Consider the following 19,144-nt stretch of genomic DNA (forward strand, 5'->3'; position numbering starts at 1 on the left):
TAGACAGACACGTGATCACAGTCAGAACAGCTGATGCGCTCACGCATGTTTCAGTGTTACTTGCCTTGAAGCGAGCATAGAAGTTATTTAGCTCATCGGGTAGGCTCGTGTCACTGGGCAGCTCTTGGCTGTGCTTTCCTTTGTAGTCTAATAGTTTGCAAGCCCTGTCACTTCCGACAAGTGTCAGAGCCGGTGCAGTAGAAACTTGTTCAGATCTTCTCAGTAAATAAACAGATGCACTCGTACAGTAGTGTATTGATATGCTTTCAGTAAAACACTGCAAATAAAATCTGAAAAGTTTATTTCCTGTATTCAGAGAACAATTACCAGTGAAAACATGAAATCAGATGTCAAGATTACAAAAACAGGATTTCACAGGTCTAAAATAAAAATGGTACTAAGAGGTGCAAATATGGAAAATAAATCTGACATAATTCACCCTAAATTAATAATCAGCATTTCAGGTAAATCACATTCATCAATGTTACATAATCACCAAATTACACCCTTAACGAACACCATCAGTGGCATGTTTTCAATTCAACTCTCCCCTACTTTTCATAAAAAAACAAAGAAAATAGTCACACTCCTTCAAAACCCTCTTCCTTGAACAGAAATGGACATTTAATGAAAGAAACAACGATACAAAAATAGTTGTCGTGTTTTTATTTCATGTAACCTTGTTTGTCTAGTTTCTTTTGTTCATAAGACCCATCTTTACCAATACATTTGTCCTTCAATCAACTAGCCACTCCCACAAAGAATAGACCCAAACAAATTATAGGCTTGTCTCCCAGCCTATAGATCACTGTCGCCGTTCGAATACTTTCCTCCCTTCCTTGGAGTAATCAACGATCAGATTCAGTTGAATTGGTGAAAGCAATAGGTTGATAACCTTGCTTTCATCTATCCAATCACTTCTAGATCTGTGATTATCTCAAGGGAGGGTGAATGCACGTTGTGTATTCGAAAAGGGCCACTGTCCCCCTCCCTCTATACAACCTCTGCCAAAAAGCCAAGGCCCACCCACCCCTTGTGCAGGATGAAGTTGCCCCTATGTACTGGTCCCGAATCAGTTTGGGCTTGTCATTTCCTAGTGGTTTTCATTTCAGGGTGGAGTAAACTGATCCTAGATCTGTGCAAAGGGGACAACCTCTCAGCTCCTTCCCTTCCTGTCTTTACTTCCCAGCTTGTTGGGCTTGACGCCGCAGCAGCACGTAGATCTTCTCCTTGATCCAGTCTTTGTTGTACGGCTGGTATGTTTGAGTGTCCACCCGGTATCTGGATGGAGAGGAAGTGGTTCGTATTCATTAGACACCAAATGCAAGAAAAAAATAATACATTTGGGAGGGAATACCTGGGGTCTATTCACTAGGAACAAAGCATAACGAAACTGGGAGGGTCCTACCCTAAATTTGTCCAATAGAAACTCTCGTTGTCATTGCAAATTGCCACTGTTTGAAAGGGTTTGGACTAATGATTACACTCATTGAATTGTCCAATAAGAAACACTAGTTTTCTATTACAAAACATTTTGAATACGACCCAGGAGAGACATGTCATTAACATAACTTTGTTCTCATGAGATGAAGCCTTAAGGTCAAATAGCCTACTGGACCTCATTATTACTGGGGTGAAAACAGAAGGCAATTCTTAGTCCCAAACTAAATTTGACCCCTAGCCCCCTAAACCTTGGCCACTTTTGACAGCTCTTCAGAGCTGTGAAATGACAGGATAGAACAGGGTCGTATTCACTAGGAACAAAACGTGGAGGGATTACCTGATAAAGGCTTGTATTCATTTTACATTGCAAACCGTATTGCTACAGTGTGGACTAATGAATACAATACTGCAGTATAGTATTAGCTCGATTAGCACTCTAGTAAGCAAGGTGAAGTTTAGGCTACACCATTAGGTGTAGCAATCTAGCTGTTCCTGTAGACTTCGTCATTGCACTAACACTAATTAGCAATGGCCCCAGAAACAACCTTAAACTTCCTTCAAACTGCAGGCAGAGACATAAAAATGCTATTGCACTATCCCTTTAACAGTGAGGTTGTACAGTACTACTTACACTAAACAGCTGAGGTCTGCCAAATCGTCAATGAAGTCAAACAGCTGGCTGATGTCATAGGTGATGGAGGGACTGTTGGGGTTCATCCTCTTCAGGTGCTCCTCGTACATTTTACACACACCTGGATTAAGAGGGACTCCGGGTGAGACATAGAACTACATGTGAAAATACTTAAGTTGAGGACAAAACACCTCGCTGACAAACTATTAAAAGCAGCGTGTGGCTGTGCGATCGTCTGCGGGTGCCGACGAACAGTGACGTTGTAGAATGTCAACATGTAGATAAGGTATCAACTAGATTCTGCCGCAAGCCTTTTTTTTTAGAGCGGGATGGTCAGGAGGCCGGGAACATAAAATAATTTGGAGACTGCAAATTTACCGCAAGAAGCCCAAACATATATTTGACTAAAACAATCATTTCAAACCTTGCGCTCTCCCGTCGAGTATACGATTACATCTCTTATGTGTGGGAATACTTTGGAACAGATTTCCAAAGTCACTTGGAGCTGATTTGCTGGTGTACAGTCTTATGTCAAACAAATCAACATATTTAAAAACATTTTACTTTAGCGCTGAAAACTTGTAGGGCCAGATCTGCAGGCCGCCAGCTGGGGACCCTGATGTAGATGTTCTGGTCAGAGTTGATTTGATGGCCACCTGCTGCTTTTAACCATTTGTTGGCACATTGAGCTTTATTTTTTACACTAGGGTCGTGTTCAAAAGGGCACACTGTAGCAAAATGGCAACGTTAGCTAGCTAAGCTCATGTGCAGAAACATCATCTGATCTAACAGTTGTGTCGCGCATGTGCAGGTCGTCAAATCAAAGGCATTCCTTTGCTATAACGTAGTTTTTGATGAAAGTCAGTGTCATTTTCACAAGGTTGTAGTAATGACATGCTCAGCTATGTAAGACATTGGCTCAAATATAGGTTGTGCCTTTATATTGCGAAAATGAACAAATAAGGACAAATTTAACTTCTACCATCCACTTCCCAAACCACGGTCTGGTCTGTGGGGTCTGCTTCTCGAGGCATTCCCAGAAGTATTAGCCAGTTGGAACTATTGGTTTAAAAACTGTTGCACTCTGTATATTGACTCTCACCCTCCATGCATTCGTTGACTGACTCGTAGTCGGCATATGTTCTCCCCTCTGGTCTCTTTGTTGGCTGGACAAGCAGAATTGTGTGTGACTGCAAAGCAGAGAAACAAGAAGAGTTATCACAGACTACGGCTGACCCCAACTGGTACATTTTTTGGTCGTAGGTCGACCGAGATTGTTTAGTCGCGCAATAACACATTGCACCAATCTCAGTGAACTAATCCATTGCAGAGACCTAGACTAAAAGCAAATTTTAGCTTGATTCGATAATGTGGTTGGAGGCTTGGAGGGTGTGACGCAATTGCAAAGCCAACAGAGGCATGCAGAGGCCAGATCGAGCTCTGTACCGCATTGCATGCACCTCCCAAATTTTGAAACAATGCGGAGGGCTCTGTATAGCTACGCATTGACATTTGTATTTATTATGGATCCACACTAGAACTCTTCCTACGGTCTGGCAAAATTAAAGCAGTTATACAATTGTAAAAACACAATACATTTGTTACAGAATTCACAACACACTACATGTGTGCCCTCAGGCCCATACTCCACTACCACATATCTACAATGCAAAATCCATTTGTACGTGTGTGTATATTATGTGTGTGTGTATGTTATGTTTGTATGCATGTGTCTGTTTGTTACTTCAGTCCCCGCTGTTCCATAAGATGTATTTTTACCTGCTTTTTAAATCTGATTCTACTGCTTGCATCAGTTACCTGATGTAGAATAGAGTTCCATGTAGTCATGGCTCTATGTAGTACTGTGCGCCTCCCATAGTCTGTTCTGGACTTGGGGACTGGGAAGACATCTGGTGGCATGTCTTGTGGGGTATGCATGGTTGTCTGAGCTGTGTGCTAGTATTTTAAAACAGACAGCTCGGTACCTTCAGCTTGTCAACACCTCTTTCAAATAATGAGTTAGTAAATCTCTCTTCCACTTTGAGCCATGAGAGATTGACATGCATGCCATTAATGTTAGCTCTCCGTGTACTTTAAAGAGCCAGTTGTGTTGCCCTGTTCTGAGCCAAATGCAATTTTCCCAAGTCCCTCTTTGTGGCACCCGACCACATGACTGAACAGTAGTTCAGGTGCGACAAAACCAGGGCCTGTTGGACCTGCCTTGTTGAGTGTTGTTAAGGCAGAGCAGCTCTAAGTGTTTCAGTCGCTGTAGTAGCTGACGTGTATAGTGTTGAGTCTTCCGCATACATAAGACACTCTGGCTTTACTCAAAAGTCAGTGGCATGTCATTAGTAAAAATTGACCGTAGCCCTCTCTGTCTGACCGCAGCGACCGTGCAAATAGCAGGCCCGGAATGAAGCATGACTAGTAGTGATTTAATGACGCTTTGGACATATTGCAGCCTCTGGGTCACACAGACACGCCGTTTGAGGGGCCTAAACAGCTACCCCGTCGAATTCCTGCTTCTACCTGGATTATGTTTGAAAGGCTTCCATTAAAAAACACCCTTTGTGTTCTGTTAGACAGGTAACTCTTTATCCACATTATAGCAGGGGGTGTAAACCCATAACACATACAATTTTGATCGATAATGTCAAAAGCTGTAGTGAAGACATGATTGGTTGACGGTAGGTGGGGGCGAAACATCCTGTATAAACAAACTCACTTCCTTGACAACAGCGCTGCACTGCTCTGCGAAGTGCAATAATTGTGAATGCCCTGACTTTAGTTGAGGCCATATCACCGTAAATGCTGCATGGCCAATGCAGACGTCGGATTGACCATGTGCCCAGATGCACTTCTCTCTCCAGAATGCGCTCTCCCGCAAATTTTTGCACATTCATTGTTTCATAAATTCATTGTGTGAATTGTTTGCGTTTGATTGTTAGTGTCTATAAATTCGCCATTACATACATCACCAGTAGGACATTTACTGTTAATTCCTAATCTACAATGTTTTACTTTGGTTACGGTCATTTCTTTTAATGCATTTATTAGAGTTTAGAGTGCTGGTCCTGAAGTTGACATTTCTATCACCAGACACACGCCGCAAAACAATATAAATACCTGCTGACTTCAGCTAGTATGCATGCACACGTGTTTGCTCATGACTGAAGGCACGAACACAACACTTAAGTAGATGCACACATGGATTTTTGTATACATTTTTGACCATCTTAAGGACCAACACCACAGCAGGTAAAGTTCAAATTTCATTTTATTAAACATTCTTGCTCGAAATGAACATTTAAGATTTTGCAGTCATTAGTTTCCTGCTGTATATGCCAATTAATTGTGTATTACAGCCTAATTAAGTCAGACTAGGACTGTATCAACCGTGTACTAATGAAAAAAATGTATACCAAAAGATAGTTTGCGGGGCTTTTCCCTTTAACATGACCTACCTAATAATGCACAGGCTAACATTAGTAGCTACATTTAGCTCATACCATTTAGACAAATTAGCAACTATAGTAGTTGCTAGTAAGGTCGCGAGCTCATGCCAGAGCCCTGTGGCTAGTGCTAGCCACAGTAAGCTATCTTAGCAAAAGCCAAATGATTGAATAAAAGTATCTTACAATATATGAAGAAAAACCCCCCATAAACAATCACTCTTACCATGTTTGTTCTGGTGTCCAAGCTAGACTTGCAGATTCAGTGTTTAATTTGCTGTTATATTGCTTTTCTATCCCCGTGCAATGCAGCTGTTAAGGAAAGAAAGGAAGTAGAGGTAGATTCTCTTCCGGTAGAAAAGGTCAACGTCTACTTCAAAGTAAAAGCACCAATTTGTAAAAAGCGTTTTTTACCTTTTTTATTTAACATTGATAAACTGGGGTCAGTCTCAATGTAAAAAGGTAGTGGTGTAAAAAATACTTTAAAATACTACTTAAGTCGTTTTTTGGAGTATCTATACTTTACTATTTATCTTTTTGACAACTTTTACTTCACTACATTCCTAAAGACAATTTACCTTTTACTCCATACATTTTCCCTGACAACCAAAAGTACTCCTTACCTTTTGAATGCTTAGCAGGACAGGACAATGGTCCAATTCACACACTTATCAAGAGAATATCCCTGGTCCTGATCTGGCGGACTCACTAAACACATGCTTTGTTTGTAAATTTTGTCTGAGTGATAAGTGTGCCCGGCCATCTGTAAAAAACCCAAAAACAAACAAGAATAGTGTCATCTGGTTTTCTTAAAAATGATTTTTAAATTATACTTTTAATTTTGCTACTTAATTATGTTTTAGTAATTACATTTACTTTTGATCCTTAAGTATATTTAAAACTAAATACGTTGTCTTTTTCTCAAGTAGTATTTTACTGGGTGACTTTTACTTTAGTCATTTTCTATTAAGGTATCTTTACTTTAACTCAAATATGAAAATTGGGTACTTTTTCCACCACTGTAAAAAGGAAATAAAAAGTGTATGATACAAGAAGGACACCATGATTCAACAGATTTGTTCAGTTTATTGATGTCAAAGTATACAATGACAGAACAGAGAATTGGTGCAGGTCAGATTTTGGAAGATATTCATTAACAGATTAAATAAGTAAATCATATTGCTTCATATTTTTCTTTTCCCCTGTAAGGACACGGTGTGTGTCACTGAAACTCATTCTTCTTGTGTCTCTTAAGACCGGACACGGTATGCCCTCGCCCTTGTGCTCACCCTCACGTTCCGTGTGTGTGGGGATGCCACTCTCGGTGTCTCGACGGCACCACCACACTTCCTTTGGCAATGGTCCCTGGAGACAAAGTTGTTGGCATTGCCCTGGCATCCACCGAACCAGAACTGGGTGCAACTGCCAGTGGCTGAGTTGTAGTAGAAGCGGGAAGTCCAAATGGCACAGGGTCCAGCATCATGTGACAGGGAGCACATATGGCCAGACTGAGCAGGAGCGGAGTGGTCCTAGAGAGTGAGAGAGAGCTGTGAATGATCTGAGAGACAAGGCAAGAAGGGCCTTCTATGCCATCAAAAGGAACATAAAATTTGACATACCGATTAGGATTTCGCTAAAATACTAGAATCAGTTATAAAACCCATCGCCCTTTATGGTTGTGAGGTCTGGGGTCTGCTCCCCAACCAATAATTCACAAAAATGGGACAAACATCAAATTGAGACTGCATGCAGAATTTTGCAAAAATACCCTCCGTGTACAACGTAAAACCAAATAATGCATGCAGAGCAGAATGAGGACGATACCCGCTAATTATCAAAATCCAGAAAAGAGACATTAAATTCTACAACCACCTAAAAGGAAGCAATTCATACCTTCCATAACAAAGCCATCACCTACAGAGAAATACACCTGGAGAGGAGCCCCCTAGGCAAGCTGGTCCTGGGGCTCTGTTCACAAACACAAACAGACCTCACAGAGCCCCAGGACAGCAACACAATTAGACCCAACTAAAAACATGAGAAAACAAAAAGATTATTACTTGACACATTGAAAGAATTGACCAAAAACAGAGCAAACTAGAATGCTCTTTGGCCCTAAACAGACTGGCAGAATACCTGAAATCTTTGACTATGTACAGACTCAGTGAGCATAGCCTTGCTATTGAGAAAGGCTGCCGAAGGCAGACCTGGCTCTCAAGAGAAGACTGAGAGCACACTGAGCTACACTTCCTAACCTCCTGCAAAATGTATGACCATATTAGAGACACATATTTCCCCTCAGATTACAGAGACAAAGAATTTGAAAACATATCCAATTTTGATAAACTTCCATATCTATTGGGTGAAATACCAGTGTGTTATCACAGTATCAAGATTTGATCTATTGCCACAAGAAAAGTGCAACCAGTGAAGAACAAACATTGTAAATACTACCTACATTTAGTTTATTTATTTTCCCTTTTGTACTTTAACTATTTGCACTTCTTTACAACACTGTATATATAAATAATAGTTAGACATTTGAAATGTCTTTATTCATTTGGAATTTTTGTAAGTGTAATGTTTACTGTTAATTGTTGTTGTTGTTTATTATCCATTTCACTTGCTTTGGCAATGTAAACATATGTTTCCCATGCCAAGAAAGCCCTTACATTTAATTGGAAAAAGACTGGTTGAGAGATGGAGAGCCATATTTCAGTTTAATAATTTTCCCTTTTGTACTTTAACTATTTGCACATCTTTACAACGCTGTATATAGACATAATTACATTTGAAATGTCTTTACACTCACAGAAGTTCTAAAATAATGTTAATTTGTATTGTTTATTTCACTTTTGTTTTATTTATCATCTACTTCGAGAGAGCTTTTCCAATCTAAAGGATGGATAGACTGCTTTTGATTGTGAAAGAAAAAGAGTGGTCTTGACATAATGGGTAGTGGGCAGCTCTTACTGCAAGTGGGTGGTAATCAGGACATCCTGCCCTTCTATGACCCTGAGCAGGAGTCACCCCATCCAGACAGCAGCCGTACCTGACAACCAGAGACGAACATAGGTAAGATATATAGGGAAGACAACAAACCGATAGCTGTTATGGAAAGGCACAAAGGTAGGTGAGACAGAAACATGGACTCAGACAGCATCCATGAATGTGAATGTCACTAGTTGGACTGTCCAAGTAACAAAGTTGTGTCATAATCAACCTGTGCATGCCATGTCTGTTTTACACAATGTTATCGCTATCTTAAAGTTATGTAAAGTTGCACCCAACTGAACAGATGCCACCTAGGTCTTACCGGGTGCGTACGCAGTCATCTGCAGGACATTCCTCTCCTCTATGCCCACCAGAGGACGTGTGGCCATCGGGGCAGCAGCCGTAGTATGACTGGGAGCAGTGAGGACCAACCACAGCAGTGGAATAGGGGTTGTATACTGTGTTAGTGGCTAGAGAGAGCAAACACAGACGTATGACTAAATATTTAGATAAGTATATAGGCTATTTGTATAGATTAATTAATGTACCTATAGTCTCAACGTCAACAGTGAAGAGGCGACTCCAGGATGCTGGCTTTTGCCTAAGCAGAGTTGCAAAGAAAAAGCCATATCTCAGACTGGCCAATAAAAGATTAAGTTGGGCAAAAGAACACAGACACTGGACAGGGGAACTCTGCCTAGAAGGCCAGCATCCCAGAGACGCTTATTCACTGTGGATGTTCAGACTGGTGTTTTGCGGGTACTATTTAATGAAGCTGCCAGTTGAGGACTTGTGAGGCGTCTGTTTCTCAAACTAGACACTAATGTACTTGTCCTCTTGCTCAGTTGTGCACTGGAGCCTCCCACTCCTCTTTCTATTCTGGTTAGAGCCAGTTTGCGCTGTTCTGTGAAGGTAGTAGTACACAGAGTTGTACCAGATCTTCAGTTTCTTGGCGATTTCTCACATGGAATAGCCTTCATGTCTGAAAACAAGAATAGACTTTCTCCTGAAACTCGTCAGTCTTTCTACCTGACCATTTTGAGCCTGTAATCGAACCCACAAATGCTGATGCTCCAGATACTCAACTAGTCTAAAGATGGCCAGTTGTATTGCTTCTTTAATCAGCACCACAGTTTTCAGCTGTGCTAACAATTGCAAAAGGGTTTTCTATTGATCAATTAGCCTTTTAAAATTAGCTAACACAACGTGCCATTGGAACACAGGAGTGATGGTTGCTGATAATTTGCCTCTGTACGCCTATGTAGATATTCCATTAAAAAAAATCAGCCGTTTCCAGCTACAATAGTAATTTACAACATTAACAATGTCTACGCTGTATTTCTGATCAATTTTATGTTATTTTAATTGACCAAAAATGTGCTTTTCTTTCAAAAACAAGGACACTTCTAAGTGACCCCAAACTTTTGAACAGGAGTGTAGATGGATAAAAATGTACATTTTATATGTTTTGAGGGTGTTTATTTTTGCTATCGTATATTTAGGAATGCCATAGTTATGTTTAGCCAGAGAGTATATTTTCAGATGTTGATATACCACTTTGACTGGTGGATCCTGTCTTGTCTATGTAGTTATACTTTTTTGCTGGATTACAACACTGTCTAGACAGAGAATGGGACATACTATAAGAGAGGTGTGTTTTAGCATAAGATAGAAAGGTTCATTTTCAAATTCTTGTTTTGCTAAGCTTTTTCTGTCTCTACCTTAAAGCCAGGATATGCATATAATTGGTACCATTGGAAAGAAAACACTTTGAAGTTTGTAGAAATGTTAAAATAATGTAGGAGAATAACACAATAGACATGGTAGGACAAAATCCAAAGAAAAACCAACCTGAATTTTTATTTTGAGAGAGTGACCATCCTCTTACAATGGCAAGTATAAGAGCATACTAAAATTAACTCCCAGGATGCAATTCCTATGGCTTCCACAGGGTGTCAGCAGTCTATGTTCAATGTTTCATGCTTGTAACTTCCAAAACGAATAAGAAATATCAGATTTAGTACAGGGACACAGTCTTGGAAATTCATGTTTGCACGCGCTATGAAGACAGGACGCACCTGCTAAAATCTGTTTCCTATCGAACATACTTCTTTCCGTTAGAAATATTACAGTTTGATTACATTTTAGGGTATCTGAGGAGTAAATAGTATTTTGACTTGTTGAAACAAAGTTTAGGGGTAGATTTTCGGATTCCTTTCTCTGCATGTTGAACGAGTCAATTACTCAAATCGATGGCGCCAACTAAACAGACCTTTTGGGATATGAAGAAGGATTATATCTAACAAAACGACACTACATGTTATAGCTGGGACCCTTTGGGTGACATCATAGGAAGATATTCAAAAAGTAACTGAATATTTAAATCGCTATTTGTGAATTTATGAAACCTGTGCCGGTGGAAAAATATTTTGATGTGGGGCGCCGTCCTCAAACAATCGCATGGCATGTTTTCGCTGTAATAGCTACTGTAAATCGGACAGTGCAGTTAGATTAACAAGAATTTAAGCTTTCAACCGATATGACACTTATATTTACCTAAATGTTTAATATCCATAATTTTTATGATTATTTATTTGAATTGCGCGCCCTCCAGTTTCACCGGATGTTGTCCCGCTAACGGGACGCCTAGCCCTAAGAAGTCTTTTAATTATCCCAAGTCAATCTAACCACATATGATTATAATTACGCACACAAATTGATACACATGCCCATGCATGCATAGAGACAAAAACATCCCTAACGCACACTCGTACCTGAAGGGTCATAAGGCACATATCCTCTCAGAGTGCTGTCATGTCCTGTTGGGTCATGGACACTTGGTACACCTAAACAGAGAGAGACAATGATACATGAATAGAAACCCCCCCACCCCCCACATACACACACTTATACTGAACAAAAATACAAAAGCAACATGCAACAATTTCAAAGGTTTTACTGAGTTACAGTTCATAGAAGGAAATCAGTCAATTGAAATATACACTGCTCAAAAAAATAAAGGGAACACTAAAATAACACATCCTAGATCTGAATTAATGAAATAATCTTATTAAATACTTTTTTTTTTACATAGTTGAATGTGCTGACAACAAAATCACACAAAAATAATCAATGGAAATCCAATTTATCAACCCATGGAGGTCTGGATTTGGAGTCACACTCAACATTAAAGTGGAAAACCACACTTCAGGCTGATCCAACTTTGATGTAATGTCCTTAAAACAAGTCAAAATGAGGCCCAGTAGTGTGTGTGGGCTCCACGTGCCTGTATGACCTCCCTACAACGCCTGGGCATGCTCCTGATGAGGTGGCGGATGGTCTCCTGAGGGATCTCCTCCCAGACCTGGACTAAAGCATCCGCCAACTCCTGGACAGTCTGTGGTGCAACGTGGCATTGGTGGATGGAGCGAGACATGATGTCCCAGATGTGCTCAATTGGATTCAGGTCTGGGGAACGGGCGGGCCAGTCCATAGCATCAATGCCTTCCTCTTGCAGGAACTGCTGACACACTCCAGCCACATGAGGTCTAGCATTGTCTTGCATTAGGAGGAACCCAGGGCCAACCGCACCAGCATATGGTCTCACAAGGGGTCTGAGGATCTCATCTCGGTACCTAATGGCAGTCAGGCTACCTCTGGCGAGCACATGGAGGGCTGTGCGGCCCCCCAAAGAAATGCCACCCCACACCATGACTGACCCACCACCAAACCGGTCATGCTGGAGGATGTTGCAGGCAGCAGAATGCTCTCCACGGCGTCTCCAGACTCTGTCACGTCTGTCACGTGCTCAGTGTGAACCTGCTTCATCTGTGAAGAGCACAGGGCGCCAGTGGCGAATTTGCCAATCTTGGTGTTCTCTGGCAAATGCCAAACGTCCTGCACGGTGTTGGGCTGTAAGCACAACCCCCACCTGTGGACATCGGGCCCTCATACCACCCTCATGGAGTCTGTTTCTGACCGTTTGAGCAGACACATGCACATTTGTGGCCTGCTGGAGGTAATTTTGCAGGGCTCTGGCAGTGCTCCTCCTGCTCCTCCTTGCACAAAGGCGGAGGTAGCGGTCCTGCTGCTGGGTTGTTGCCCTCCTACGCCCTCCTCCACGTCTCCTGATGTACTGGCCTGTCTCTTGGTAGCGCCTCCATGCTCTGAACACTACGCTGACAGACACAGCAAACCTTCTTGCCACAGCTCGCATTGATGTGCCATCCTGAATGAGCTGCACTACATGAGCCACTTGTGTGGGTTGTAGACTCCGTCTCATGCTACCACTAGAGTGAAAGCACCGCCAGCATTCAAAAGTGACCAAAACATCAGCCAGGAAGCATAAGAACTGAGAAGTGGTCTGTGGTCACCACCTGCCGAACCACTCCTTTATTGGGGGTGTCTTGCTAATTGCCTATAATTTCCACCTGTTGTCTATTCCATTTGCACAACAGCATGTGAAATTTATTGTCAATCAGTGTTGCTTCCTAAGTGGACAGTTTGATTTCACAGAAGTGTGATTGACTTGGAGTTACATTGTGTTGTTTAAGTTTTCCCTTTATTTCTTTGAGCAGTGTATTAATTTGGCCTTACTCTATGAATTTCACATGACAGGGCAGGGGTGCAGCCATGGGTGGGCATAGGCCCACCCACTGGGGAGTCAGACCCAGCCAATTGGAATGAGTTTTTCCTCACAAAAGGGCTTTATTACAGACAGAATGGATTATCTTGGCAAAGGAGAAATTCTCACTAACAGGGATGTAATCAAATTTGTCCACAAAATTTGAGCGAAATAAGCTTTTGGTGGATATAGAACATTTCTGTGATCTTTTATTTCAGCTCATTAAATAACATGGGACCAACACTTTACAAGTTGTGTTTATATGTGTCCAGTAAGTACGTATATACAGTACCAGGCAAAAGTTTGGACACACCCACTCATTCAAAGATTTTTCTTTATTTTACTATTTTCTACATTGTAGAATTAATAGAGAAGACATCAAAACTATGAAATGGCACATATGGAATCATGTAGTTACCAAAAAAGTGTTAAACAAATGAAAATATATTTTAGATTTCTGATTCTTCAAAGTAGCCACCCTTTGCCTTGATGACATCTTTGCACACACTCATTCGACTCTGGGATACTGGCCTTGTAGGCAGAGTTGCAAAGAAAAGCCATATCTCTGTCCAGTGTCTGTTCTTGTGCCCATCTTAATCTTTTCTTTTTTTTTGGCCAGTCTGAGATATGGCTTTTTCTTTGCCACTCTTTCTAGAAGGCCAGCATCCCGGAGTAGCCTTTTCAATGTTGATGTTGAGACTGGTGTTTTGCGGATACTATTTAATGAAGCTGCCAGTTGAGGACTTGTGAGGCATCTGTTTCTCAAACTAGACACTAATGTACTTGTCCTCTTGCTCAGTTGTGCACCGGGGCCTCCCACTCTTCTTTCTATTCTGGTTAGAGCCAGTTTACGCTGTTCTGTGAAGTAAGTAGTATACAACGTTGTACGAGATCTTCAGTTTCTTGGCAATTTCTCACATGGAATAGCCTTCATTTCTCAGAACAAGAATAGACTGATGAGTTTCAGAAGAAAGTGCTTTGTTTCTGGCCATTTTGAGCCTGTAATCGAACCCACAAATGCTGATGCTCCAGATACTCAACTAGTCTAACCTCTATGGGACCGGCGGGACGAATTCGTCCCACCTACGTAACAGCCAGTTGAATCCTGTGGCGCGATTTTCAAAACCTTTGAAATGCTATTACTTAAATTTCTCAAACATATTACTATTTTACAGCTATTTAAAGACAAGACTCTCGTTAATCTAACCACACTGTCCGATTTCAAAAAGGCTTTACAACGAAAGCAAAACATTAGATTATGTCAGCAGAGTACCAAGCCAGAAATAATCAGACACCCATTTTTCAAGCTAGCATATAATGTCACAAAAACCCAGAAGACAGCTAAATGCAGCACTAACCTTTGATGATCTTCATCAGATGACAACCCTAGGACATTATGTTATACAATACATGCATGTTTTGTTCAATCAAGTTCATATTTATATCAAAAAACAGCTTTTTACATTAGCATGTGACCTTCAGAACTAGCATACCCCCCGCAAACTTCCGGTGAATTTACTAAATTACTCACGATAAACGTTCACAAAAAACATAACAATTATTTTAAGAATTATAGATACAGAACTCCTCTATGCACTCGATATGTCCGATTTTAAAATAGCTTTTGGTGAAAGCACATTTTGCAATATTCTAAGTACATAGCCCAGCCATCACGGGCTAGCTATTTAGACACCCGGCAAGTTTAGCACTCACCAATATCACATTTACTATTATAAAACTTTGATTACCTTTTGTTGTCTTCGTCAGAATGCACTCCCAGGACTGCTACTTCAATAACAAATGTTGGTTTGGTCCAAAATAATCCATCGTTATATCCGAATAGCGGCATTTTGTTCGTGCGTCCCAGACACTACCTGAAATGGTAAATCAGGGTCGCGCGCATGGCGCAATTCGTGACAAAAAAAAATCTAAATATTCCATTACCGTACTTCGAAGCATGTCAACCGCTGTTTAAAATCCATTTTTATGCCATTTTTCTCGTAAAAAAGCGATAATATTCCAACCGGGAATGTCCATTTAGCTAAACAGAGGAAAGTAAACAAAGCTTTCGGTCGACGCGGGCACGAGCCTGAGTCTCACAGTACTGTAACCAGCCACTACCCAAACGCGGTACTTTTTTTCAGCCAGAGCCTGCAAAGCCACGATTCAGCTTTTTACCGCCTTCTGAGACCCTATGGCAGCCGTAGGAAGTGTCACGGGACAGCTAAGATCCTCACTCTTCAATAAACAGAGACAAGAAGAACGACACCTTGTCAGACAGGCCACTTCCTGAATGAAACCTTCTCAGTTTTTTGCCTGCCAAATGAGTTCTGTTATACTCACAGACACCATTCAAACAGTTTTAGAAACTTTAGGGTGTTTTCTATCCATATGTAATAAGTATATGCATATTCTAGTTACTGGGTAGGAGTGGTAACCAGATTAAATCGGGTACGTTTTTTATCCGGCGGTGTAAATACTGCCCCCTAGCCCTAACAGGCTAAAGAAGGCCAGGTTTATTGCTTCTTTACTAAGCACAAGTGTTCAGCTGTGCTAACATAATTGCAAAAGGTTTTTCTAATGATCATTTAGACTTTTAATATGATCAACTTAGCTAATCTAACACAACGTTCCATTGGAACACAGCAGTGATGGTTGCTGATAATGGGCCTCTGTACGCCTATGTAGATATTCCATTAAAAAAATAAAATAATAATAAATAAATTAAAAAATCTGCCGTTTCCAGCTACAATAGTAATTTATAACATTAACCTGTTGGGGCTAGGGGGCAGTATTATCACGGCCGGATAAAAAACGTACCCGATTTAAACTGGTTACTACTCTTGCCCAGAAATGAGAATATGCTACTCTTGCCCAGAAACGAGAATATGCATATAGATTTGGATAGAAAACACTAAAGTTTCTAAAACTGTTTGAATGGTGCCTGTGAGTATAACAGAACTCATATGGCAGGCCAAAACCTGAGAAGATTCCATGTAGGAAGTGCCCTGTCTGACAATTTGTTGTCCTTCTGTTGCATCTCTATCGACATTACAGCATCTGTGCTGTTACGTGACATTTTCTAAGGCTTCCATTGGCTCTCTAAAGCATTCAGAAAGCGGAATGACGCGTCTCCTTTCTCTGGGCAAAGTACAGCAGCAGAGTTTGTAAGTGGCCTGCTTGGGGACAGTGAGACAGATGCGCGTTCACAAGACTGCTCCATTTTTTTCTTTCAGTCTTTGAATGAATACAACGTTGTCCGGTTGGAATATTATCGCTATTTTACGAGAAAAATAGCATAAAAATGGATTTTAAACAGCGTTTGACATGCTTCTAAGTACGGTAATGGAATATTTTTAATTTTTTGTCACGAAATGAGCTCGCGCGTTACCCTTCAGATAGTGACCTGAACGCACGAACAAAACGGAGGTATTTGGATATAACTATGGATTATTTGGAACCAAAACAACATTTGTTTTTGAAGTAGAAGTCCTGGGAGTGCATTCTGACGAAGAACAGCAAAGGTAATCCAATTTTTCTAATAGTAATTCTGAGTTTAGGTTGCCCCAAACTTGGTGGGTGTCAAATTAGCTAGCCTGTGATGGCCGAGCTATGTACTCAGAATATTGCAAAATGTGCTTTCGCCGAAAAGCTATTTTAAAATCTGACATAGCGTTTGCATAAAGGAGTTCTGTATCTATAATTCTTAAAATAATTTATGTATTTTGTTTATCATGAGTAATTTAGTAAATTCACTGGAAGTTTTCGGTGGGTATGCTAGTTCTGAACATCACATGCTAATGTAAAAAGCTGGTTTTTGATATAAATATGAACTTGATTGAACAAAACATGCATGTATTGTATAACATAATGTCCTAGGAGTGTCATCTGATGAAGATTATTAAAGGTTAGTGCTGCATTTAGCTGTGGTTTTGGTTTTTGTGACATATATGCTTGCTTTGAAAATGGCTGTGTGATTACTTTTTGGCAGGGTACTCTCCTGACATAATCTAATGTTTTGCTTTCGCTGTAAAGCCTTTTTGAAATCGGACAACGTGGTTGGATTAACGAGAGTCTTATCTTTCAAATGGTGTAAAATAGTCATATGTTTGAGAAATTGAGGTATTTGTATTTCGCGCCACACGATTCCACTGGCTGTTGTCTAGGGTGGGACGCAAACGTCCCACTGGCCCAGAGGTTAACAATGTCTACACTGTATTTCTGATGAATTTGATGTTATGAACAATTTTTTGTTGTTGCTTTTCTTTCAAAAACAAACATTTCTAAGTGACCCCAAACTTTTGAATGGTAGTGTATATAGACACACACTGGAATTGGACTCACTCTGGGCTTCATGGCAGGCCTGGGTGTTACAGTGCTCCACAGTAGCGGGTTTAGGGTGGGGGGCGCACCCGTCTTCCCCATATGGGTTCTGGTCTATGTCCATACACATTACCCTCCTCTCCCGCACCCCTCCACCACAATTCCTAGAGCACTATATAGGGAGGAGAGAGGGAGCATGATAGATATACACAGAAGTAGGGAAGGATAAGAGAAAATGGTAGGACGTCACCTGTCTACTAACCACCGGTCCTGGCAACCCATCATTACGCACATCTGGCAACAATCATTACGCACACTTGCGCCCCATCATGAGGCACACCTGGACTTCGTCACTTCCCTGATTACTTCCCCTTCATCTAGCACTCCGTTGTGTCACCCATTAGGTAGTATTGTTTCTTGTTTTCATGTTTAGACGCTACTCCTGTTTTTTGTATTCACTCCATGGTCTTTCCTATTAAACTCACCGACTGCACCTGACTCCCTGCGTCTCCATTACAGAATACTACCTCACAGAATGGAAGAAGCAGCCAACCGAGACCTCTCCTAGATGGTCGGCGAACAGGTGGACCCCCCCCCCCCAACGAGCGGAGGATCTTCTACAATGAGTCGAACCAGCACCCCAGCCCATTCAACAGCATGCCCAGGTTAGTTTGTCCCTTCCAGACAGATATGACCTCAGGTGCAGTCAACTATTTTTCTCATCAAACGGGACCCCCACCACCGAGAGGTCCGAGGTTGCCACTGTTATTTCCCTGCTGACTGGGCGGCCGTTGGAGTGGGCTACAGCTGTCTGGGGGAGAGGAGAGGAGGAGCTGGATTCCAATGGGAGGTTCATGGCTCTGTTCAGAGGAGACTTCGATCATCCACCGGAGGGCAGAGAAGGGGGTGAGTGCCTACTCCAACTACGGCATGAGGACCAGACTGCTGCTGAGTACGCCCTTACCTTCCATACAGTGGCAGCATTCAGCAGATGGCATGAGCCTGCATTCCGCTCCTTATTCAGAAGCGGATTGTGCGATGAGGTCCAGACGGAGCTGGCATGCTGAGTTGACACCCTCTCATTGGATGCACTCATCACGATGGCCATCCATCTGCATAAACTCCTTCGAGAGTGGTGGCACTCTCATCGCATCTCTCACTCCTTCGTTGACCGATCTGAGTAAGAGTCTGAACCCATGGAGGTAGGGGCCACACGCCTCCCCGTGGCTGAGTGACGCCATTGGAGACAGCTGGGGCTCTGTCCTTGTTGTGGTCAAGAGAGGCACCAGATTCAACGGCGTCCACTACGTCACAACCCGGGAGCCACTAGAGCAGAGGGACGGTCCCGTGATCACCCGTCTTCTGGGGTAGGTGTGAGTATTCCATCATCATCATCACTCTCCACCAAACCCTTTTTAGTACCGATTTCACTAACTGGCTGTCCAAAGTGTTGTTCCTACAGCTCTGGTGGACTCCGGTGCCGCTGGGAATTTTTTTGTCCAGGCCCTTGGCACCTCCCTGGGATCTGGGACATTCACACACACATCACAGGACCACTCACCATCACCGTGGGACCCCTGTACCAAAAAAACTTCCCTTCCTCATCATCCAGGCACCCGTACACAAAGTCATCCTCGGCATCTTGTGGCTCCAACGCCACGACCCCACCATCTCCTG

The 19,144-nt window shown here is 41.8% G+C and overlaps 2 protein-coding genes and 1 long non-coding RNA gene across 5 annotated transcripts in view; 1 reads left to right on the forward strand and 2 right to left on the reverse strand.

The window, feature by feature from the left end:
- Nucleotides 1-284: 284 nt before the first annotated feature.
- On the reverse strand, nt 285-5,889 carry LOC106607637 (enhancer of rudimentary homolog). The gene is made up of 4 exons (XM_014204778.1): nt 5,753-5,889; nt 3,177-3,264; nt 2,075-2,195; nt 285-1,281 (listed from the first exon to the last, which is right to left on the reverse strand). The coding sequence occupies exons 1-4, from the start codon at nt 5,753-5,755 to the stop codon at nt 1,179-1,181; spliced, it is 315 nt and encodes a 104-aa protein (XP_014060253.1). The 5' UTR covers nt 5,756-5,889; the 3' UTR covers nt 285-1,178.
- Nucleotides 5,245-18,091, forward strand: LOC106607638 (uncharacterized). Its single transcript, XR_001329241.2, has 3 exons — nt 5,245-5,332; nt 8,550-8,601; nt 17,987-18,091. It is a non-coding gene; the product is annotated as an uncharacterized lncRNA (long non-coding RNA).
- Nucleotides 6,593-19,144, reverse strand: part of LOC106607636 (papilin) — a 38,580-nt gene continuing 26,028 nt past the window's right edge. For 2 of the 3 annotated variants that reach the window (XM_014204776.2, XM_045720712.1), the window contains exons 9-13: nt 17,489-17,639; nt 11,295-11,366; nt 8,843-8,990; nt 8,500-8,578; nt 6,593-7,055 (exon numbers count right to left, since the gene is read on the reverse strand). In XM_014204776.2, the coding sequence (XP_014060251.1) occupies nt 6,777-7,055; nt 8,500-8,578; nt 8,843-8,990; nt 11,295-11,366; nt 17,489-17,639 (729 nt within the window). In that variant the 3' untranslated portion in view covers nt 6,593-6,776. The remainder of the gene's footprint in view (nt 7,056-8,499; nt 8,579-8,842; nt 8,991-11,294; nt 11,367-17,488; nt 17,640-19,144) is intronic. The other variant, XM_014204777.2, reaches the window with a different exon arrangement.

This window comes from Salmo salar, chromosome ssa06 (genome assembly GCF_905237065.1).
Source record: "Salmo salar chromosome ssa06, Ssal_v3.1, whole genome shotgun sequence".
In the NCBI taxonomy this organism is placed as follows: domain Eukaryota; kingdom Metazoa; phylum Chordata; class Actinopteri; order Salmoniformes; family Salmonidae; genus Salmo; species Salmo salar.